The following is a 26,098-nucleotide window of genomic DNA, read 5'->3' on the forward strand; positions in this document are numbered from 1 at the left end:
GATGATAGCACCTCTAGATCACTGTAAGGCCTCCAACAATGAGTAAAACTCATACTGCATAGAAAGCTATAAAAGGCCATAACTCACAAAATGTGAAACAATTGAAACGAGACAATCAACAGCCTGACAGTACAAAGCAATATTAAGGAAAAACAAATGACAATTGACAACCCCTGTATTACATATGCTCCTGACTTGGGACAGGCACATCTGACATTGACATCATTTTTATGGTTCATTGGTCATTGTTTAGTTTTTTTGATTACATCAATTTCTAAGATACTAAAAGTAATGCTGTATGTAATAATGTAAGGTGAACATGTCCATCTGACCATGACCTCATGTTCAGGGTTCATTAGTCAATGTCTAGTTTTCATGGTTTGGTCCTTTACTCAGATACTGTAATCACTAGTATAATTTGTGTATGGAATGATTGTAAGGTGCTCGTGCGTCTCTGATTGGGTTCATCTGACCTTGACCTCATTTACATGGACTGAAAATGTTATGCTTTTGTGATACTTGTAGTAAAACCTATATCATAGTTTAAGTGGTCAATATTGGTCATAATTTTTAGTGATCAGGTCCATTTCTCAGATACTATAAGGAACATGTCAACAACATTTTTTGTATACAAAGATTGCAACATCTCCATCTTGCTAGGTTAATCTGTCTCTGTCATCATTTCATGGATCATTGATCAAAATTAAGTTTTCCAGTGTAAATCTGTTTCTGGGATCAGATAATTAATTCTATGGTTCAAAAGTTTTTGAAAAAAAAACAATTTGTTTTTGTTTGTCCAACTATAAATAGACCACAACTCACAACAATCTTTTTGTTGATTTTAGCTGATTTTTTAGCACATATAGATATGTTATACACCTAGGAACAGATATTTAACCTACTAGTTCTGTTCCAGATAATTTTCTTTCATCTTTTGCTAATGTCACATAGATAATCATCTGAAAGATAATTGACAAAACCAAACATGGTTTATTTTTTGTTAGGTCGTTCAAATCTCTTCATTTCTAGTTTTCATGCTGCTAATGATAGGATTGATTAATTGTGGGTTTACGCCACTTTCAACACTATTGTGCTATTTTGTGGCTGTCAGTTTTTATTGGTGGTGAAGCTGGAGTGCCCCGAGAGAACCACAACCTTCAGCAGGAAAACTGACAATCCTTAAGTCAATTAAGATTGGAGTCGAGTGCACCTGCCATGTGCGGGATTCAACTCACAACCTCAGTGTTGACAGGCTAGTGAAACAGTAGTTCGACTACTTAGACCACTCGGCCACTGAGGCCCCTCTAATGATGGGACATATGTATGCTAATCTGAAGAACACAGTATTGTATACTAAAAATCTTAATATGTCAGGAGGTAGATGAGCCAGACAATCTGTTTTATTTTGTATATAAATGGCTTTAATTTTCTGACTGGCATACAGTAGTTTTAATGACCTTATAATTAGGGTCATAGTTCAATTTATAACTATAGGAGACATGAAGATTGAAATAAAGAATAAGTTCTCATTTACTTTTGATTGGAGCCAACTTAGTTTGACCTCTTGTCACAGATTAATGATCAATATTAAATTTGTATGTTTAAATACTTTGAGTAACAAGAGTGCACACGCTGAAATGTCTCGCCTACTATACTGACCATTGATTTTATTTTGCTAGTCCAACATATAAAGTTTTACTACAAGTATCACATTAACATTTATGATTCAAGAAAATGAGGTCAAGTTAGATAAACCAAGCCACAAATACATGTACACCTGCTTATAGTATAAAAGAAAGAGACCAAACCATGGAAATTCTATATTGACCAATGAACCATGAAAATGAAGTCACAGTCAGATGATCCCTGCCAGACCGACATGTACACCTTAAAATCATTCCATGCATCAAATATAGTTGACCTTTTGCTTATAGTATCGAAGAAACAAAGTTAAACAGGAAAACCGAATATTGACCAATGAACCATAAAAATGAGGTGAAGGTCAGATGATACCTGCCAGACAGACATATACACCTTACAATCATTCCATACACCAAATATAGTTGACATATTGCTTAAACTTTAAGAAAAATAGACCAAAACACAAAAACTAAACATAAGAAATGAACCATGAAAATGAGGTCAAGGTCAATTAAAACCTGCCAGACTGACATCTACATCATAAAATATTTCCATACACCAAATATAGTTGACCTTTTGCATACAGTATAAGTAAAACAGACCAAAACACAAAAACTTAACATTGAGCAATGAACCGTGAAAATGAGGTCAAGGTCAAATAAAACCTGCCAGACTGACATGTACATCATGAAATATTTCCATACACCAAATATAGTTGCCCTACTGCATACAGTATTAGAAAACCAGACCAAAACACAAAAACTTAACATTGAGCAATGAACCAGGAAAATGAGGTCAAGGTCAAATAAAAACTGCCAGATTGACATATACCTCGTAAAATATTTCCATACACCAAATATAGTTGACCTACTGTATACAGTATTAGAAAACCAGACCAAAACACAAAAACTTTACATTGAGCAGTGAACCATGAAAATGAGGTCAAGGTCAAATAAAACTTGCCAGACTGACATGTACATCATAAAATATTCCCATACACAAAATATGGTTGACCTACTGCATACAGTAATAGAAAAACAGACCAAAACACAAAAACTAAACTATAACCACTGAACCATGAAAATGAGGTCAAGGTCAGATGACACCTGCCAGTTGGACATGTACAACTTACAATCATTACATACACCAAATATAGTAGACCTATTGCTTATAGTATCTGAGATATGGACTTGACCACGAAAACTTAACCTTGTTCACTGATCCATGAAATGAGGTTGAGGTCAAATGAAAACTGTCTGACAGGCATGATGACCTTGCAAGGTACGCACATACCAAATATAGTTATCCCATCACTCATAGTAAGAGAGATATTAACATTACAAAAAATCTTAACCTTTTTTTCAAGTAGTCACTGAACCATGAAAATGAGGTCAAGGATTATGGACATATGACAGACGGAAACTTCATATCATAAGGCATCTATATACAAAGTATGAAGCATCCAGGTCTTCTACCTTCTAAAATATTAAGCTTTTAAGAAGTCAGTTAACGCCGCCGCCGCGGATAACTATCCCTATGTCGAGCTTTCTGCGAGAAAGTCGCAGGCGCAACAATAAAACTACTACAAAATTTTGGTCTACATAACCATTTTTTAAGTGAAAATATCCTTCTCACCTTCATCTCATTTTCAGAGCTCAATAGGAACAGTTAGTTTCCACAGTTGGTTAGTTTTTCACATACTGTGAGTAATCAGACAACTATATTGGTGTATAGAATGATTTTGAGGTGTACACATCAATCTGAAACTTTTTTGTCACTAGTCAATTTCCCATTTCCATCAGTAATAAGTAATTGTTTTATAAAATAATTTTAAGGTGTACTACATGTGACATGGGACAGGAAAGCGACTTTTTCACCCCAGTCGCCTGCTAGCGTGAGCCCTGATGTCTTTCTGAAAATGTTTTTTTCTTTACCTCATTTCCAATGGTTCATTAATCAACTAAAGTTTCCCTAATTCAGTCAAGTCATCATATATAAAAAGTAAAAGGTCAACTTTATACATTTTAACGAATCTTGGTAAGGTGTCCTCTCTGTTTGACAGTAGTTATCTGGCCTGAACCTCATTTTTATGTTTTACAGGTCATTTTGAATTTTTCCTGATTATGTCAGTTTCACAGGTCATTGTAAAATTATCCTGATTATGTCAGTTTCACAGGTCTTTGTAAAATTATCCTGATTATGTCAGTTTCACAGGTCATTGTGAAATTATCCTAAATATGTCTGTTTCATAGGTCATTGTGAAATTATCCTGATTATGTCAGTTTCACAGGTCATTGTAAAATTATCCTGATTATGTCAGTTTCACAGGTCATTGTGAAATTATCCTAAATATGTCTGTTTCATAGGTCATTGTGAAATTATCCTGATTATGTCTGTTTCACAGGTCATTGTAAAATTATCCCGATTATGTCAGTTTCACAGGTCATTGTGAAATTATCCCGATTATGTCAGTTTCACAGGTCATTGTAAAATTATCCTGATTATGTCAGTTTCACAGGTCATTGTAAAAAATTATCCTGATTATGTCAGTTTCACAGGTCATTGTCAAATTATCCCGATTATGTCAGTTTCACAGGTCATTGTGAAATTATCCCGATTATGTCAGTTTCACAGGTCATTGTAAAATTATCCCGATTATGTCAGTTTCACAGGTCATTGTAAAATTATCCCGATTATGTCAGTTTCACAGGTCATTGTAAAATTATTCTGATTATGTCAGTTTCACAGGTCATTGTAAAATTATCCTGATTATGTCAGTTTCACAGGTCATTGTAAAATTATAAGTTTACAATCAATATTACATCTGACAGATTTCACAATGTCATAAGCTCATTTTCATGAATAGTTTTTTCTCTCAGTTATTGTAAACAAGAGTGCACATGCTGAAATTTCTCGCTTCTTTTATTTATGATTGAATTGATATTGAAAGTCTGAATATGATGGTTTTACTACAAGCATCACATAAACTTCACATCATCAATTATCCATAAAAATGAAGTCAAGGTCAGATAAACAATGCCAGACACCTAACAATCATTCCTTACACCAACTATAGTGGTCTTATCGCTTAAAGTACCGGAGGAACAGATCAAATAAAAAAATCTTAACATTGACCAATGAACCATAAATAAAGGTCAAGGTAATATGAAACATGCAAGACAGACATGTACACCTTCCAATCATTCCATACACCAGTTGAACTAATGTTTATAGTAACTGATTAACTCACATAACCACAATAAATTGCTTTGCCGAGCGCAGCTGGATACGACCGCAGAGGTCCAATCCTGAACAGTTGGGGCAAAAATGGACACAATATTCGCGCTTGATACAGGTCTGAATTTGGATTGTAATTAAATATTTGACACATAAAAGGTTTCTGACACAGAATAAATGTAGTCAAAGAACTTAGAATTGGTTATATGATTTGAATTTATATTCAATTTTTTGCTTTTGTGCAATACACTTTGCTGTTGCGATTTGACCCCCTCCCCCCACAATAATAAAAAATTTACCCCCCCCTTTATTTTTTGCTTTTGTGCAATACACTATGCTCTTGCGTATTCACTCCCCCCCCCCCCCACACACTTTTTTTTTGCAAAAAAAATAATATTTGAAGAATTTTTCTTTTTAATTTCTGAAATCTGAAATGAGAAAAAATTGACCCCCCCACAATTACTTTTTACCCCCCCCCCCCCCCCCTTTTCCCCCCAAAAAAATCTTTCCCTCAAGATATGGTCATAATTTCAATTCAAATTTCCAATGGAGTTTGCAACCATAATTACCCATTTAAATTTACCATAGTGCTAACTTACTCTATTTTATAATAAAATTTAAAATATGGTGTCAAATCTTTCATATGAATTTTTTTGTAGAAAAAAAAAATGCAACATTTGCAGATATTTTTACTGGTCTTCCTTTACAAATATGCATTTCTTTAAACATAATTAAAACGTTGTATTTGGATTACCTCCCTTACACTGCTTTTAAATTGTCTTAATTGTTCATTAACCATTACTTTATACATAATTTAAAAGCAGTGTAAGGGAGGTAATTCAAATGATGTAATTGAATTACCTCCCTTACACTGCTTTAAATTATGTTTTATACTAAAGTATTTGTCCATTAACCAGGACACCCTTGTTTTTCCCCTAATTCCTAAACGGTTTAAGCCATAACCCCCCAAAGCAAATCCTAATCATCCCTTTGTGGTATGTAAACTTGTGGTATAATTTCAGAGAGATCCATACACCGTTCCACAAGTTATTGTCTGGAAACTAGAAAAATGCTTGTTTTTGGCCCCTAATTCCTTAACTGTTGATACCATAACCCCCAAAATCAATCCCAACCTTCCTTTTGTGGTATTGAACCTTATGGTAAAATTTCATAGAGATCCATTCACTTAAACTAAAGTTATTGTGCAAAAACACGTGTGTCTTTGGATGACGACGCCAACGTCATACCAATAAATGACCGCAATTTTTTGCTGTCGTATAAAAATCAGTTTAAAAGGGCTTAACTCACCAAAAAAAAGTTTGAACTCTTTCAACTTTCAAAGGAGTTCAACTCAAATGGTGATAACGTACTGATAGTAATAAAAACATTTCAATATTTTAATATATCATATCCAAAGCAAATGAGTGTATTCTATCAAAATCTTAGGTCTTACTTATTGTTAACAATTAAACAAAAAACAATTTACAATGCACAAAAAACAACTTTATTTACATACATGTATATTTACATCAGTGATCACAAACAGAAATACATGTCCATCATGAAGTTTTGTACATGAAACTTATTGATACATTAATGATATGGTGATTTAAATTTAAAACAGGCAAATAAGACAATGTTTCCTTTATCATGTTTATGAACAATAAAAGGTATACAGCTGAAGATTTCCTAACGAGATATGCTTGAGAAAAAAAAAAAGAGAGAAAGAATCAAATTAATTTACTATTTTAACTACCCAATTTAAGTTGGTAAAATATTAAAAATTTTATTTCCCACTTCCTACCTACTGTTAAAAACCAATGTTACAGAAACATTTTCAAGAGCATTTTGTTGTCATCTTTTTTATAAAACACTGAAAAATTGTCAGAATTTCCTGACACCGTTTCAGACTTTACATTTAGTTGTTCCCTTGCTTCACAAACTTGAAAATATTGACTTTGACAAGTTTAAATGACTGGTGATGACATGTGAAACAAATGCAGAAATCAACTTTGACAATTTTTGAAGACAATAAACATTTTCCAATAGTAAATAAGGAAAAATATCATTTGCAGGTGGTATCTAGATTAATGTATCTTTCAATATGTAACTGTTTAAAAAAAAAAACCCTCCTACCAACCAACTGTGAAAATGGAGGATCAGTTTGGGAAACATATTTTAAAAGATGGCCTTGTTAAAATATTCTCTGTAAGGGCTCCCACATATTCAAGTATACATTTGCAAAGTAAAACATAAAATTAAAAACTTGGACTACTTTATATATTTCTCCATAAACTTTTTATGAAATTCAGATCTAAGTGTATCGTTTATGAATGCTGACTTCTTCTCCTCTCCTTTTGCACAGTTCTTGAACACGACATCATCATCCCACCTACAAAAAGAATACATATGTTATAAATGTTTGTAGTTTCATATAAATCTAAAGCTTAAATGTAGTAACAATAGATGAGCTGTTAAATTGACAGCAGACTTGTTTTTCTGTATTTTGAAGGTAACAATTGTTGAACTTAACAGGATAGCTAGTATAAATAAAATTGATGTATTATAATGTACAGTGTTTTCAGGCTTGTTTGACCTGCCAAGTTCTGTGCCTTTTTTTCATTATCAACTCTTCTTAACTATTCTAAGGGCATATCAATGAAATACTTCAATCTATAAATGTACAGAGAAAAGGCCAACAAGACTTGATTTTTCCTTCGTAAAACCTAGTTAAAAAGAAGTTTAACTGTGAGCTATAGTTCACAAATAATATCCTTGCTATAAGTATTCAATAAACAGAAACAGGCAATGGATGTACAACACAGTATAGCATGCTTACAAGAAGCTTCCTAATTTAAAAACCCGAATTTTTTAGTTCCTGAAAAAAAATGTGAATTCTGAATAAAAAGTAAATATCTATATAATTTTACCCTGAGTTTTTTAGTCCATTGTATACAGATGTTGCTGTCAGCATACAGAACAATTTTTATATGAAGTACACTCGTTGTAGCTATATATATATTTTCAGTATGTGAATCTTACCTCCTTTTAACATTAAAGTTTCCCCCTTTATCTTTATCCTTATTTAGGAGAGGATTTCCTTTCAAGATATTTTCAGTTCTGATTCTTTCTTCCTCAGCTTTTCTCTCCACGTCCAGTCGAACCTTTTCATTTGCTCTTTCTTTTTTAATCTTTTGTAATTCAGCCATTAATTCAGCAGCATCATCTTCATCATCTGACGAATCATCATCATCCTATATTAAAATATTGGATTTTTAACACTTTTATAAATCAAAATACCATTGTGATATTTTCTTTTTGCTTTTTAAAGTTTCTATCTACATTTGTATCTATTACACTTAAACAAAAACTCCTATCACAAGTTGACTTTCGACCAGGTGGGCTAAAAACTGGGCTTCCTTATTTTGATAATTTTGTTTATCACATTTCACCTCGAGGCATTTAACAAAAAAATGTCATTTTGATAGTCATCTAGTTTTTTTTCATATTATTTTTTTATGTATGGAAGTATCTTGTAATTGGGGAAAAGGTAGGAAAATACATAAACACATGTTCTGTGTGTTTTCTTCTTATAAAATACATATATAATAATAAATCACATCAATAATCAGTGAAGATTTTTATCTCACTACACATCAATAATCAGTGAAGATTTTTATTTCACTACACATCAATAATCAATGAAGATTTTTATTTCACTACACATCAATAATCAATGAAGATTTTTATTTCACTACACATCAATAATAAATGAAGATTTTTATTTCACTACACATCAATAATCAATGAAGATTTTTATTTCACTAGTTTTTAACTATAATAACAGATAACTACTATGGGACTGTTTGACAACCTTGACTACCAATTAGGGTCATGAACAGTTGGTTTAAATGTAAAAGTAAAAAGACTAAGTTTATATTTATAAGTCTCAAAATTTGCAACAAAATCCCATTGCCTTACTGTAAAGTCTACTGAATCTAGATGATTCATTATCATATTTACAAGAAGAGAACAATCTAGCATCAGAGCCAGTAACACAATTGTCTGATTGTCACTCATACTATTAGAGTTAAGAAGTGTTTGAATCAGGGTGTAAACAAGTATTTACATCACAATGATCTGCTGAACAAGATAAATTATGTCCACTGATTTCATAGTATTCAAATACACATTCCTAAACAATAGTCAATGGCATTATCTGTTCTGTTTCACATGAATACTTTACTAAAGGCAAAATTTCACAAAGTCATGCACAACCCAGACATGTGACTTCAAACTATCATGACAAAATACCTGAATGGATGAGAGAAACAGGAATGCATATTTTCAGTCTAATTTGACAGAAGTTAACATTCTCCTTCCCCCTTGAGAGCATATTTGTATATGTATATATCCTACAATTGTGAAAAAATAAAAGTTCCGTTTTAAAAAATTCATTGCTACATTATAATATGTATTTCTATCCAATTAGTTTGAACTTCTAAAACCTCTTTACATACATCATCATCTATAGGATCATCTGCATCAAGGTTAGATGCTGGTATCTGTTCTAATCTTTGTCTCTTGCTACTACTACTGCTGCTGCTGCTGCCAGATTCTACAACAAAATGTAAAGTGAAAATTATGATGGAGCCAAAAAAGGAATCAATATTTGTAAAAAGTTTCTTTTAAAAACAAATTCCTCTTAATAAATTTCATTTTTTTCAAGGTCCTGTGGGTGGCTTGAACAAAGAAGACACCTTCTCTTTCACTTGTTTCCACTGTCTAAAGAGAACTACAGATGCTTTTGTAAATTTTTCGTTTTGATTATAAGAAATTTTAGACAAAACAATCTATTCAGTTCTGTCACTCAGGTGAATTTTTCTAAAAGTTCCATGGCAAAGTAGATGGATGTAGACCAGGAAATAAATGGGGAATGTGTCCATTGCATTTAACGTTATAAAGGGACATAACTCTAGAACAGTAAAAAAGACGCTACCCAAATTTGTACTTGATCTGAGTTTTGTGGTAATAAGAATTGTTTATAAGTTTCATAACATTTGGTTGAGGCAAACTAAAGTTAGAGAACGGAAACAAAAATTTCAGCAATTTTTCCATTTGTAAAGGGGTATAACTCTAGATCGGTAAAAGTTATGCCACCAAAATTCAAACTTGATCTGTGTTTTGTGGTAATAAGTATTGTGTATAAGTTTCATTACATTTGGTTGAGGCAAACTAAAGTTAGAGAACAGAAACAAAAATTTCAGCAATTTTTCCATTTGTAAAGGGGTATAACTCTAGATCGGTAAAAGTGATGCCACCAAAATTCAAACTTGATCTGTGTTTTGTGGTGATAAGCATTGTGTATAAGTTTCATAACATTTGGTTGAGGCAAACTAAAGTTAGAGAACAGAAACAAAATTTCAGCAATTTTTCCATTTGTAAAGGGGCATAACTCTAGAACAGTAAAAGTGACGCCACCAAAATTCAAACTTGATCTGTGTTTTGTGGTAATAAGCATTGTGTATAAGTTTCATAACATTTGGTTGAGGCAAACTTAAGTTAGAGAATGGAAACACATTTTGGGACGTACGTGCAAGTTCATGACTATTATTTAGTAGAAAATGATTTGTATTGGCAGATATTTCATACAGAAATGATTTGTATTGCTAGATGTTTTGTATGAAAGTGATTTGTATCAGTAGATGTTTTGAACAGAAGTGATTTGTATTAATAGATGTTTTGTAAAGAAGCGATTTGTATCAGTAGATGTTTTGTAAGGAAATGATGTTTTTATACAGAAGTGATTTATTTGTATTGGTAGATGTTTTGAACAGAAGTGATTAGTATAAGTAGATGTTTTGTACAGAAGAGATTTGTATTGGTAGATGTAATGTTTTGTAAAGAAGCGATATGTATCAGCAGATGTTTTGTAAGGAAATGATTTGTATTGGTAGATGTTTTGTAAGGAAATGATGTGTATTGGTAGATGTTTTGTACAGAAGTGATTTATATTGGTAGATGTTTTGTACAGAAGGGATTTGTATTGGTAGATGTTTTGTACAGAAGTGATTTATATTAGTAGATGTTTTGTACAGAAGGGATTTGTATTGGTAGATGTTTTGTACAGAAGTGATTTATATTGGTAGATGTTTTGTACAGAAGGGATTTGTATTGGTAGATGTTTTGTACAGAAGTGATTTATATTGGTAGATGTTTTGTACAGAAGGGATTTGTATTGGTAGATGTTTTGTACAGAAGGGATTTGTATTGGTAGATGTTTTGTAAGGAAATAATTTGTATTGGTAGATGTTTTATACAGACATGACAGAAGTGATTTATATTGGTAGATGTTTTGTACAAAAGTGATTTGTATTGGTAGATGTTTTGAACAGAAGTGATGTATATTGATAGATATTTTATACATAAAGGATTTGTATTGATAGATGTTTTCTAAAGAAATAATTTTTATCAGTAAATGTTTGTACAGAATTGATTTTTATAGGTTGATGTTTTGTACAGAATTATTTTGTATTGATAGATATTTTGTACAATTTGAAAAAAAGTGATTTGTATTGGTAAATGTTATAAACAGAATGGATTTGCATTGGTAAATATTTTGAACAAAAGTGATTTGTACTGGTTGATCAGAAACCAATCAATAATTTAGGTCATTTATATATGCACCCCATAAAAGCTGATATTTGTCTGGGACAAAATTTAAAACTTCAATAATATTAATAGAAATAAACCTCTATTTCTGTCCCTTTTTTCTCTGACATTCTTTTCTCTATCGTCAATGTCACGTCTGAAGTCACGGCTTCTCAATTCTTCACTGGTTCCCTGCCCTTCTTGTCTGAAAACAAGGATAAATTGATGATGATTGATGTATAACAGCCAATGGCAATTATCAGGACGAGAACATGTTAATGTGAAATGACTGCTTTGTACTAAACTGACATGTTAAGCAGGATATTCAATGTGCTTGCAAGATAACAGTCCTCAGGAAGACATGTCACCCTACATGGAGACATTATTCTGACTCCAAGCTAACAGTCTTTGCTCTTGCTCCTTAATGCTGTGTGCTTAATGAAGGTGAGCAAATACCAATTTTTAAGTCCTTGGTTTGACTTGGCCGTGAATCAAACCAAGGACCTCCGGCACTCATGGCAAGCAAGCTACGAGACACTTAGGATAAAATGAAGTTAAGGAATAGTATAACATGTAATATGTCAAGAACATCTTTTTTCAATGAATAATTCTTTATTGTCATTAAAAAAATGTAACATATCTGAGAGTCCAAGAACCAACTGTAACATTATTTAGTTTTCTTGGTTATCATTTGGCCATTTCCAGGAGGCTTGTATATTTGTAACTAATTTATCAGTGAAAAATGGATTAAAGCCTCAAATGTTTGGGTCACACAGATTGTTTCTTAAACAATTGAGAATGGTATATGATGAAGATTCAAATACATGGAAATACAAAATGCAAAATTGGTGAAAATCTTCAAACACTCCATAATAGAAGGTGCACAATAGGTTTGCAAAATATCAGCAGTTCCAATGATCTGGATTAAAAGCAAAAATTGTTACCAACTTTTGAAATATTGCTGAAAAATAACTAAGTTTCCATGTCTGGAAAAATGAGAAATATTATTATAAGGATTCCATAATATCAGGTGCACAACTTCAGTATATGTGCAGTCATTCTTTGAAGTTTCAAAGATCTGGATCAAAATCTGTAGGAGGAGTTAATTACACAAAATTGGTAACACATTTTTTAGATTTTGATGAAAACTGACTTAAGTTCTCAAGTCTGGGAAAATGGGAAATCCTCAATTCTATAATAGCAGGTGCACAACTTCAACTTTGCAATCGTTCGGGGAAATTTCTTAGATACATGTATTGGTCGAAAACTAGGACGAATTGATTACATAAAACTGGTACATGTAAGGTCTTTCGTAAATTTTGCTTCTTCGTCTATCTCTAAGAGTATTACAAATATACAAACCTTAATTGATTTTTACAAATTTACATACCTGTATTTTAGTTTAGTGTGTGATGGTAAATCCCTGCTGGAGTATTGCTTTGACAGTGCACTAAGGTCACCTTCATTTTTACCTCTGCCACCCCTAGCTGGTTCAAAGGTAGGCCTTGCTGCTGTAGTCATTGCAAATTATCTGATAATATTTAAAAAGTTGAATTAATTCCAGATTTTGAAGACCACATCTTGGAGACTAGAATCATTTCATTTCATTCAGTTAATTACTTATAGCTTGATTTCAGTGAATTTTACTACCAGCATTCTATGACACTCTATTGTTTTTTTGTGTTATATTATACCAGTCTTACATTAAAAGGGATTTATTGGTCTTTTGGTTTTTGATTGTCGCTAAATGAGTTATCTTTTATATGTATATGTATTTCAGGGGTCTCACTAATTACCAACAAGAAGGGTCAAGAAGATTAATGTAGCGACAAGAAAACTAATTTTGGGACAAGAAAACAATTTTAATAATAAAATTATGTATATTAATTCACAATTCCATTATGTTTTCGTCTTGTTTGATTTCAGTTTATTCTATATCACAAAATATGTCTGTATTTTCTGGACAATGGCATACAAATAATAATACATGTTGCATGCAGTTTTATATTTAACCCTTAATGATTAAATTTCTTCAACAATCAGCTATTTAAGCCCTGAAAGACGTAAACAAAGAGTGTTGAATAAAAATATAAGATAAATGTTCTAAAATGCCGGTAAAAATCAAGATCAATGTTTTGAATAAAATATTAAGAGTAAGTAAATATTTCTTTATAAAAATAAGTATGATGTAATGTATGGAAAATGTCACAGTCAGGAGAGCCAGGTAAAGAATAAAATCTACATATTTTTTTTCTTCAGGAACTGTAGTTTGAACAATTAGAGCACATTAAAATATTTACCCCCATATCTATTATATATATGCCAAACGATCGATAAAAATTGATTTGAAAAAAATAATGATTGCATTTGTTTTGCTTCAAAATATTATAATAATGTTGTAGTGGATTTAATAATAATTAATACAATAGATAATCGGTTCCACTACAGATACGTCTATATATTTAATTCGATAATTGGATTAACTTACTAGTATAAAATTAGTGCCTAAGTGATTGACAAAGGTGTGTGTCTCATAATAAACAAATCAACTTGTAATTTAAGTTGATCATTTGAAAACAAGACTGTCGCCTTTTAGTTTCCTTTTATAAAAGAAAACAGAGATAAAAAAAGAAACAAAGAAAAAAAGAATTTATGGAAATCTGTGGACCTAATTTCGGGAAATTGAAATTCAATGATTATATATTTAATCAATGTTTTTTGTCTATAGATATAAGAAGATGTGGTATTAGATTATATTAAAAAAAAGAAGATGTGATATGATTGCCAATGAGACAACTCTCTACCAGAGACCAAATATCTTGTTCATAGTCAAGTTACAAATGTAACTGTGTTGATCTTCACATGGCCATGCAGTTCAACAAGTTCCAAACGCCTCACAGTGGATACATGGAAATAGGTACAAGGCGGAATATCAAAGGAATCAGTCTATGATTTTAGGTTTTTTTATTTTAACAGTAAATGTACAATGTATGCATAAGCTTGTGCTCAGCTTGGGACTGTAGCACTCTTTAAGACCATTATTCTTTTTGAAACGTGACATATTACAACTTCAAAGTTAAACATTGTGTTCTTATTATCACAGCAATTATGAAAAATAATTGTATTTGTTATCTGCATACAACCTGAATTCACTTTCAAATAAAGAAGACTTTTATAGTAAATATATGTACACACTATTGTTTTTTTATTAAATAAAACAGCATTACAAAAAGAGTATTCTAATATGACGTTCCTTTTTTGCTTTGGAAACAAAGCCATGTTCTAATTCCATGGGCTGCACGTGATTGACGTCAGTTGTTATTTTCAAGAGCGCCAGAGATCAATATGGATGTTGGTGTTGCTCACTAGGAAAATTAATAAAATCATTCTTAAAGAAAGTTCACATGGATCTGTTCATTTTTGATCATGAAACGATTGATTTTCTACAAGGTTTTAACCTCATCAAATGAAAATGGCTTCCTTTCGAACATGTATTATAGGTCCGCTTCTAGGTACAAAGTTCTAAATTTTCCTATTAGAATCGAAATAATTCTACAATGCCATGTTCTATGCTCATTGTAACATAGGTAGGTATTAAATTTGTCAACATTTCAGAGTTATAAAAGGTAACTAAATGAAAGTATATACAACAAAATCTCTTTTTAATATAAAAATAAAAGTATGTCTGAAACAACTTTTATTACATGGCCAAAGTGGTACATGATCGAAACGTTCAAGGCCGAATCGACCAAGCCCGCACTGGCTCCATCACCGAAACATCTTTTTTCCTATATAAAAAAAATAGTGCCAGCAGTGGATGCCAGACCATAAAACAGTTCTAACTGCACTTGTGAGTCTGTACTAGAGTAGTTTATGAGGTGTAAACATAGTCATTTTTGTCCATTTGTTATGATAAACTTTAAACAAACCGTGAACAACTTTGAATAAGAGATAATTTCGGTGAGCTCACATCAAAAACATAATGGTCCAAGTGAAGGGAGATTACTGAGATTTTTCCGGAAGTGACAGAAAATCAAAAATGTGTATGGTTATCCGGACAAGCCTCATTATATTCGTAAAGAAATATTATTTATTTATTTATTTATTTATTTATTTATTTATTTATTTATTTATTTATTTATTTTTATTTTTTTTATTTTTTTATTTATTTATTAATTTATTTATTTATTTATTTATTTATTTATTTATTTATTTATTTATTTATTTATTTATTTATTTATTTAAATCAAGGTTGCACTTCATTATATGATATAAAAATTCTAAATGTTATTCCGTTTAAAATAATTAATAAAATGGTAAAAAATTATGATGTTTCAGATTTTTCCTTACAGATAGAATTCCATTTATTAAGACGAGATTTTCTTATCAATTTTTTTTATGTATGAGGGCAAGAGGTTGCCACAAAAAAAATTGAGAAACAAATGTTAAAGAGGAAATATTGAGTACATGTCAACAAGGATTTGCATATATTAGACTATACAAATCCTTGATGTCTAGGCAGCAATATGAATGTAAGAAGATCTAAGAGGATGTGCTCGGAAGGGCAAGTAGTTCCTGCTCCACCAGTGACACATGTCGTGTTACCAATGGCAAGGAGAAGGAGAAGGAATTAGGAGAAGACAATCCAAGTTGGACTAACTTGTGTCTAATCCTTTTTGTGAGTTTTTTTGCAAATAAAATATATTTAAACTAAACTAAACCAATGGCAAGTAAAAATTCGGTGATAAGTCGCACATTTAGTTCAATAGGTTCTTTAAGTCAGCAACTGCTTCCTAAGGAAACTATGAAAGGAAACGAACCTCCTGGAATATCATTTCAACTATGAGATAAACACTCCATATGCTGTCGCTGCTGAAATTTTGCTATACAGAAATGGAAAGTAGAACTGAAAATATCCAAAGGAATCTCTAGAAGGATGTAATTTGAGATATGAAGCAAAATGAACTGATCTGAATCTGTAGTATCCTTTATTGAAAGTTCAATTCGATACTGGATGCCGTGAATCAAAATAGTCCCCAACTTCGAATTACTCAGTGAGAGGATATCAATAGCTGGAGCTGGCTATATAGACGGGAAGATATTGGCGTTAATAGTACAGCATGTACAGATGACATCGCACCAATCAGTCAAGACCAAGATAAAGTACAAATATTCATTAATTTGGCTTACGATTATGCATATATGGAAGGCTACGAAACAGCGTAAACAAGAACACAACAACCAGACCTTTAAAATGGGGCCAAACAATATGCCATCAGTTGAGAAAGCCACACATCTAGGAATCATCAGAACAACAACACTCAAAGGCAAGATGACAACAAATGTAGAAGATAATATGAAAAAAGCAAGACGAAGTGCTTATAGCCTGCTTGGGGGAGAACTCCATGGTCATAACGGTCTTGATGTAAAGACAATGGTGCACTTGCACAAAATTTACATCTCTCCAGTACTACTGCATTGATTAGAGCTAATACTACCAACAGCAAGCTCCATAACACTTTTTGAAAACTTCCAGAAAAAACTCCTAAATTAGATATTTCCTCTACCAACCTGTGTAGCAGACAGCTAACATCCTAACAGGAATACTACCTGCACATCCCATAGGTACTTGGGGACAGGACATTTTTTTTTAGCCCTCCCCCTTTTTTCCAAAATCCGTTATTTTTTTTTTTTTCTATCAATTTGAATTATTTTCGCGTTTTTTTTTTATATTAAATGAACATGAATATACTAGAAATAACTTGTCACCCCCAGTTTTTGGTGTTGTTCGTGTTGCTTAGTCTAGTTTTTTATGTTGTGTCATCTGTACTATTATTTGTCTGTTTGTCTTTTTATTTTTGGCCATGGCGTTGTCAGTTTGTTTTCGATCTATGAGTTTGACTGTCCCTCTGGTATCTTTCGTCCCTCTTTTGTATTTGCTATTTACTATCAATTCCAAGTTTACTATCCACAGCGGTCACTGGTATGTTATATAGAGTCTCTATTCCCAAGTACCTATGGCACACCCGAGCATTATGCCTATTTAACAAAATATACAACTAGCCTGAAGACAGTGTAAAAAAATCACTTGCAATACGCCACTACTAAAAACGACGGAAGTTCAACCTAGTTCATTGATATTAAGCATATGCTACGAAAGCACGACCTACAAGCTGGTATTTGAAAAACCCAGTTAAGAAGACCGTACAGACCTCAATTATAAAGAAGCCAATATAAAGTCATTGGAATAGGTCAATAGTGCAGCTACAGCCACTATTTAAAGGGTTAAATGTCTTCACATGTGAAAACTTGGGAACCGGAAATATACACCCTCTGATCAAAATCAACTGCCACTCTGCTACTGATACAAGGAGATTGCCAGTAAAAAAAAAACTGCTCACAGTATCGTATATCCTTCAGAGCAAAAGGTTACTACAAATAGTTTCCATAGGAATGCTGATCGTCTGTAGAAAAACAAATTATCTAAGCGTAACAGATATGTTGTAAATCAAACTGAATCAAAGATCTTGAGGATGTCTGTTTGAAAGAACGTTAGTTTGAACAAAAGTTTTTCAACAAAGCAGTGGCTATTTTGCCGGCGCCGGCAAAATAGAAAATATGCTATTTTGCCGGCTCTGATTAAAATATCTTAATTAAAGCCGGCAATATAGTGAATTTGTTATTTTGCTGGTTCTTAGCACTACGAAAATGTGCATTGTCAACATAAAAGAATCAAATTATTACTCATGCAGTTACATAAGATAACAGTAACAATATTTGAGTTACATATAATTGTTTGAGAACATTTATCAGTCAAAGTCAAAATAAGAATTTGTAAAAATAAATAAAAATAAAAATATTGAGCACCATTTGTAGCTATGAAATCATATAAAAACGTGCAGTTGAAATTACTTCTAAAATCAGTCACAATCTAATGCTACGTGCATGACATATATGAATAAGAATAAAATCTCAGATTTTTTAACTGTATGTTGTAAAATAATAAAAGTTAAAAATCTCATTGCATATTAATTTGATATAACCTTATTATAACAAAATCAATCACATAGCTTCAAAATCAAAAATGTTTCAATTAAATTTGCTTTTGAAATAATAGTCAATTCTTTGAATTGCATATCTGCAAACAAAATCGTTTTTTACTGGCACTATTGGCTTCCGCTTCCGTATCCACTGTCTTTTAACAAAGCTTGAGACCAAATCTGAAAATATAAAACGTTGGATACCATAAAAACTAAAAGGGCCCAAATAGAAAGCTAAAACAGTCTATGGTGAATTGGAAGAAGTGACTGAGGAAAATAGAGTGAGCAGACGAAAACAGATCATCAGGATAGCTTCAACTATATGTTGTTAGAAAGAGAACCAAGAGTGGTAGCCAGAGTGAGCAGACGAAAACAGATCAACAGGTTAACTTCAACTATATGTTGTTAGAAAGAGAACAAAGAGTGGTAGCCAGAGTGAGCAGACGAAAACAGATCAACAGGTTAACTTCAACTACATGTTGTTAGAAAGAAAACCAATAGTGGTAGCCAGAGTGAGCAGACGAAAATAGATCATCAGGTTAGCTTCAACTATATGTGGTTAGAAAGAGAACCAAGAGTGGTAGCAAGAGTGAGCAGACGAAAACAGATCATCAGGTTAGCTTCAACTATATGTTGTTAGAAAGAAAACCAAGAGTGGTAGCCAGAGTGAGCAGACGAAAACAGATCATCGGGTTAGCTTCAACTATATGTTGCTAGAAAGAAAACCAAGAGTGGTAGCCAGAGTGAGCAGACGAAAACAGATCAACAGGTTAGCTTCAACTATTTGTTGTTAGAAAGAAAACCAAGAGTGGTAGCCAGACAATGACATAAAGTGACTTGATTTAAGCGCTGTGGACACAGCAGTTAAAGGACGAAAATGGTTTTATAGAGGGCTGAAGCACCTGGTCATGACTGAACACCAACTGAAGATCTAAGAAGCAGCTTTAAGGCTAACAAGGTAAGTGGGACAGCTAGGAACAGATGTCCGAGACATTCAGATTATCGATATCATTGCAAACACTATCTTATGAAAGCCTATTGCATACCATTTGTGTCTTCGTTGATGCAGTAAATAATGCGGTACTTTCTTCTTTGATTGAGCCATACTTCTAACAAACAAACAAAAAACAAAACTAGAAGCTTCTACGAGTCTGAGCCGATCATTTGACTTTACCTTTTATGTAATTGCTCAGGAGTAGATAATTTCTGTCAAATTCAAATACAGTTGACTTTGTTTTCTTCAATCCCCAAAATTTCAAAATGTAAAGTTTTAGTGGAGAAGATTTTGAAAAATTGGCAAATTAGAATCAAAGATTGCCTCTGATGGTCATATTTCAATTCAATTGAAAGCAAATGAAAAAATCCTGTTTCTGTTCCTTGGTGTCCTTGCAAGTGAACAATAAATACCATTGGTACAGAAGTGTTATGAGATGGTGTTCTGTGATTGTTAGACGGGTTTACCTATTATGTCTGTTTTTCTCACACATTGTTGTCAATATAATGGAATTTTATATGACCGTCATACAAGTGAGAGGTTTAGCTAGCTATAAAACCAGGTTTAATCCACCATTTTCTACATAAGGAAATGCCTGTTACAAGTCAGGATTATGACAGTTGTTTTCCATTCGTTTGATGTGTTTGAGCTTTTGATTTTGCCATTTGATAAAGGACTTTCCGTTCGGTATTTTTGTTATTTTACTTTTTATCTTAGTTTTTATTTCTAATGGCCGAAGTTTTGATGTTTTTTTTACATTTGTAGAAATAAAATGTATGTCAAATTGTTTGAATATTGAGCACAAGACCTTCCATACATCATTCCTTGCAAATTTGATTAAACTTAGCCCAGTAGTTTTCACAGGGTTTCAATGGAAGCTAAAATGTATGTGCCATCTATGTTGCAAAGTTTGCCACCTAATCAACATTGAATATGAATTGTGTGTAAAGGGTCTTTCAATCACCTATTTACGAAAGTTCCAAAGCAGATTTTTGGATTTGGTCAACCTGAATCAAAGATATGCCTCGACAGTCTTGTTTTTTATCCCATTGGAAGCAAAGGATGATTAGTTTAAAGTTTATAGAGGGCCTTTCATACATCATTCCTACAAATGTTGGTTACAATTAGCCTAGTAGATTTAGAAATGAAAATAAATCTGTAATGTTCATACATGCAGTTTTTAATGGAAACTATGTTCAACCAAGGTTGTCAAGTTTGTCAGCTGATCAAGTACATTAACTGAGAATCATTTGTAGAAGGACTTAAAATCATTAATACCACTAAGTTTCAAAACATTTTGCCTAGGAGTTTCAAAGAATACTTTTAAAACTGGCCCATCAGAATCAAAGATTACCTTAGGCAGCCATTTCATCCAATCTGAACTAAATTGGGAATTTCTATAAAGGACCTTCCATATACTACTGCAAAGTTTGGTTCAAATTGACTTGGTGGTTTCAGAGGAGATTTTGGAAATGTATTTTGTCTAATGAGGGATGGAAAATAGGCATATAGTGATGACATTAGCTCAGAGAATAACCTCCTCTAGTAATGCATTGCAAAAGTCTTAAGATGTTTTTTGAGTGACATGTTATAAATGCACAGCAAAATATACTTACTTTAAATATACACTAAATGTCACTCCAAACAATCCCTGATGATTGAATTCATGTATACAGAACTACTCCTTCTTTTATAATAATTGCAGTTTTCAATCAATTATAGTTTCTAACTTCTATATCATATGGTATCTGGTGGAGAGTTGTCTCATTGGCAATCATACCACATCTTATTTCTATAAAGTCTATAGTGGTCACATTGATATACTGAATCATAGTCTATAGTGGCCATATTGAAGTGCAGATTGGGTATCAAGATATTATTCTGAAAAGGGACCAAAAATGGCTAAGTTTTTGTTACATCAGTTCTGATATAAGGAAAATACAAAAGAAACTAGAATTGTGAATGAATTCATAAATGGATACCACCATTGAGGAATACTATTAGTTTATTTATTATTTTCCATTTAAAATGAGGTGGCAGAAACCAATTATTTTACATTAAATCCATAGAATTTCATTGATTTATCATTAAAATTTCCTACAAACTCATTCAAGATAATATGCAAATAAAATAAATGGTTTCTGGTAACTAAGATATGTGCATGCTTATGTGAATTAAGAGAAAACCTGTAAATTTGGGTGTTTGTCAGGCATGGAGATTTTTATATTCATAAATTCATTGCAAATAAGGCAAAAAATCTAATGCCCTGAAACAAATCTGATCTTCACCTGCAGAATCCTACTGTCAGGGAAGAATTTTAGGCAAATTTCAAGAGATAACTGATATTCAATGATTAGAGCCTTGTCTGCACCTATCCCATCCATCAAAATCTCAAGATGTTTTTGTTAACATAAAATTGAATTTTTTTCCAAACTTTGACTGGATGAAATCAAGCAAGGATACCCTAATTTTGACTTCTGATTAGTCCAATATGTGAAGCAAATCCCCTTCCTGTGTATGCAACTATTTACTAATGTAGTACAATAGCCTAGAATGTAAATTAATTTGGTTTTGAGCCCAAACGAAGCAATTAGAGATTACTTACCCTTTAGGTCACTATGAATATTGAATCAGCAATTCTATGAAGGTATTGTAATAGGTATTTTATGTCTACTCATCAGCAGCAGACAGACAACTACTATATTGGCATTCCTTGGTGTAACACCTGTTATCTAATCTACATAAATAAACTGTCTCTTTCTGATAAATTTATTTATTTAATACTGCAAGTACAATGATATTATAAAACAAAACATTGTTAGTATATGAAGCTTCATGACACTTTTATAAAACTATAAATCAACACACTGCTCCAAAGCCTTGTGAAAAATAAATGTCAATCAGCACAGATTTCAATGAAAACACTTTCAAAATGTCATACATCATGACAAAATAAGTCTATTTAATAACATTAAATCTATAGGATTGAAATCATGATTATCACATATTTAGATCAAAACTTTCGGCAGTTTTGCACATGTCATACTAACAAAATCTGCCCAGTAATATTTTGATAGGAGCAAAACCATAGGATAGATTGACATGTAATTTTGCCGTATTCAAAAGAACAAACCAATTGAGTTATGACGCCACGCCTGTGATCTGTCTATGATGTCATGTCTCTGATCTGTAAAGGATGTTATTCTGCATTATGGCGGAGCAGGAAGACTTTTATAAATGGGTGTTTTGTTACAGAATCAGATAATCATACCAGATCATTTATTAGGAAATAGTGTTAACTATTTACATTTATAGAAATCCTGTTACAATGTTATTAAAAGATTTCAGAACTTTGTTGTTGTTTTTGTCTTTAAAATTTATTTCAAAAAATATATCATCATTGATACACACAAATAAGTGATAAATAAATAAAATATCTGTCTTTTCCATATCTGCTCTGTTATTATCCCTCGATTGCTATTTACCCTGGGACTAAAGTCCTCTGGTAGATGCCAAGATCTAGGGATAATAACAGGACAAATATCTAAAAAGGCACGTTTTAATCTTTTATCATTCCTGCTGAAATAACATAAAAATTAATGGGATAGAAATAACTATTATTCCTGCTGAAATAACATTAAATCAATGGGATAGAAATAATTATTATTCCTACTGAAATCAAATTAAAATAGGATAGAAATAATTATCATACCTGCTGAAATAAGTGACCAACCACAGTCAATATTTAAAGTACAAAATGTACAAATAATATAAAAATGTATTTCACAAACCAGATAAGAAATAAACACTGGAACCAAATTAATTTTCAATACCCTCTTACATCAATTTAAGATTTTACAGTGCCAAGTTCCAATAACTGTTACAGTCAGCAGCACATACAAGTACATATATTCCATAGAGATGTTCATACAATATCACACTGATTGTTTTATGTTAAAATGTTCAATAATTCATCCTTAAACTGATAAAATAGTTGAAGAAAAAAATTAGCTTATCTCCTGGTCCATATAGTGACAACTTTAATGTTCTCATCTTTTCACAAGTTAAAACAATCATGATTTCTATTATAAGAAGTAAGTAAATAAAGGGTTGAATACCTCTTAGAATCATATAACATTTTTAAATTGATACAATGAGTCCTAAATATGAGAACCCATGTCTTTGTACAAAAATACATTATAATAAGATTTTCTAGCACTCATTGTTACTTAGTACCATCCGTATTAACTTTAGGATATCCAAAATGTTTGACCTTATAGTCTCCTTAAAAATAATATTAAGGTGTAAGTAGGAAATTTTGTAAAATATTTTAAGTCTAGTTTTTATTTAAAGAGATAACTTGTATCACAGATACTAGTCTTTGATTCCTTTCTGGAGATAAAATAACAAATAGAATATGCTCATTGGTTCTCACATTTATTTGTGTAAGTACAAACTGTCAAATTATAACAATTTCACATCTCTATATTAGTGATCAAATCAAATTAAACCAAACAATTGAAGTTCATTTTAAAACAGACATAGACAGGGTACAAGAAACCTTTTTTACACTAGACCCCTTCAATCTAAGATGATACACTTAAACAATCTATATTTTATACATTTTTATATTTAGTACAAATAAAAGAGGATGAACGACACTATCTTTACGCCATCAAAGCATGTCTTTCAATGAAAAAAATAATTAGATTACTATCACAATTATAAAATGAACACTTCAGTTCAATATATGGCACTGATGAAATGAAAACAAAAATGTAAATAATATATATAAACAAACTTTTATGTAATTATGATTAATAAAAATATACACATGAACTTTTTCTACAATGATGTCTAATTTGGCACAAACAACAAATTATACAAACACATTTTTATTTTCAAGGCAAACAACTTTCTCCAATCATCTATAGCTTATTCATTTATTCCAGACTTCCAAATAATCTGCTTGAATAATAAATTGAATACAAAGAAAGCAGACATTTGACCACCATGTCTTACAAATTTAATTCCCCCTTTAAAGGCTTTATCTATGCATTCCACTATTAAGTCACCACTGATCATCAGAAAACTGAGATTAAAAAAAAAATTACTTTGTTAATCATGCAGTTGCATGCTAGTCATTAACAAGCTGAAAGACTGTAAAATAATCTGGAAGAAAGTGATGGTACAATGAACGAAAGAACGAAACAAATACTTTCAATTATAAACAAGTTACTGAAATGTTATAAATTGTGGGTTAAAATAAAAACTGCCCTCTGATTGCCAATACATTTATCTATGGAGCATCCCTCATATTCTGCAATTCAAACTCTTGACAAAATACAAAAAAGTATATAAAAAACAAAAATCTTTAAATTAAGTAGTTGAAATCTCTAAAATCCACATATCTTTTGCTTTAAATCATAAAAATCTATTTACATTAGCTATTTAATTACAATATTGCATTAGCCCATTGCCATTCTAGAACTGATCTGACAAATATTTTGAAACTTGTATAATTAAGTTATTATATTCAAGCTATTCATGAATGTTGTTGAAAAATATCAAATGTTCCAAACTATAAAATAAACCATGATTTTCAGGTCATTAGAATAATACAAAGTTGACAGATATAGACTATTTTACTTTTTTTTTGGCAATTTTGTTTTTAGCTAGAAATCAGACACAAGGAACATATAGAATAAAACAGCTATTTATTAGGCAATTTTCCTTATATCACGATTTTTCTACTGAAAGACCACAGTTGCTCTTTGCATCTCTGGTCTGGTTTATCTTAATTGCTCTGGATTCTTGTTGACCTGCCACTTTCTTACCTTTATTATAATTACACATTTGTTTATATAAATGGATTGTACTGATACCAAGAATTCATAGCTTGGCAAGCTATGAATTCCCTCTTACAAAGTAGTATATATTATCCATAATTATCCATTTTAACACTGACTGAGTGAAGTAAAACATCTATCTGTCATACACATTTCCTGAGCATAAAACAAACCAACAATCTCTTGTAAAACATATTTTCACAAGTTGTCAAAGACCTGATGAACATACACCACAGAAATTGAGACAGGGTATTGTCTGATCTTTGTTGATTATTCTATTTTATAGTCTTTGGCATTGTTTAAGAGTAAAATACTCTTGTCAAATACCTTCTATCATATTACTGATATTTGGGCTATAGTTTGATAAAAACAGGATTTCACAATTGTTGCACAAATATTTGTCACTCTTACTGTCCTCATTTACATATATTTCTTCATTGATATGATTTTGCTGATCTGGAAGTCTATTTGAATATTTCAGCACATTATTCAGTGTCATGCCTTGGATCAGAATGATGTTACACAGAAGCACACAATGGTATGTTAATATCAGACATATCTCCCGAGTGCAGTGTAGAAGTCTTGTAAACAGATAAGTAACTGTGAAAACTTTGGTCTGTCGTCAGGATTAGTATTCCAACAATAAGAAAGCACGGTAAATCTAAAATAAAGATATGATATATCAA

General features: G+C 31.7%; 2 protein-coding genes across 5 annotated transcripts in view; both read right to left on the reverse strand.

The window, feature by feature from the left end:
• Positions 1–6,359: 6,359 nt before the first annotated feature.
• LOC127737350 (protein CWC15 homolog) lies at positions 6,360–15,537 on the reverse strand. 2 transcript variants are annotated; one of them, XM_052247969.1, is made up of 6 exons: positions 15,459–15,537; positions 12,920–13,060; positions 11,631–11,734; positions 9,399–9,496; positions 7,921–8,132; positions 6,360–7,270 (listed from the first exon to the last, which is right to left on the reverse strand). In XM_052247969.1, the coding sequence occupies exons 2-6, from the start codon at positions 13,048–13,050 to the stop codon at positions 7,150–7,152; spliced, it is 666 nt and encodes a 221-aa protein (XP_052103929.1). In that variant the 5' UTR covers positions 13,051–13,060; positions 15,459–15,537; the 3' UTR covers positions 6,360–7,149. The 2 variants fall into 2 exon arrangements, with proteins under 2 accessions (XP_052103929.1, XP_052103930.1); XM_052247970.1 differs by having other exon boundaries at positions 15,500–15,523.
• A 6,781-nt stretch (positions 15,538–22,318) lies between these two features.
• The window catches only part of LOC127737337 (tyrosine-protein kinase RYK-like), a 53,454-nt gene continuing 49,674 nt past the window's right edge, over positions 22,319–26,098 (reverse strand). For 2 of the 3 annotated variants that reach the window (XM_052247944.1, XM_052247943.1), the window contains exon 14: positions 22,319–26,073. In XM_052247944.1, the coding sequence (XP_052103904.1) occupies positions 25,962–26,073 (112 nt within the window). In that variant the 3' untranslated portion in view covers positions 22,319–25,961. The remainder of the gene's footprint in view (positions 26,074–26,098) is intronic. The other variant, XR_007999397.1, reaches the window with a different exon arrangement.

The sequence above is a fragment of the Mytilus californianus genome, unplaced genomic scaffold (genome assembly GCF_021869535.1).
Source record: "Mytilus californianus isolate M0D057914Y unplaced genomic scaffold, xbMytCali1.0.p SCAF_4, whole genome shotgun sequence".
Taxonomy (NCBI): Eukaryota; Metazoa; Mollusca; class Bivalvia; order Mytilida; family Mytilidae; genus Mytilus; species Mytilus californianus.

Excerpts from the sequence above, each read along its gene's own strand:
- LOC127737350 (XM_052247969.1), bottom strand. The coding sequence starts at position 13,050 with ATGACTACAGCAGCAAGGCCTACCTTTGAACCAGCTAGGGGTGGCAGA. Across the intron at positions 9,497-11,630 it reads AAAAAGGGACAGAAATAGAG|AATCTGGCAGCAGCAGCAGC; the intron begins GTTTATTTCTAT and ends ATTTTGTTGTAG. Across the intron at positions 7,271-7,920 it reads AACTTTAATGTTAAAAGGAG|GTGGGATGATGATGTCGTGT; the intron begins GTAAGATTCACA and ends TTCTTTTTGTAG.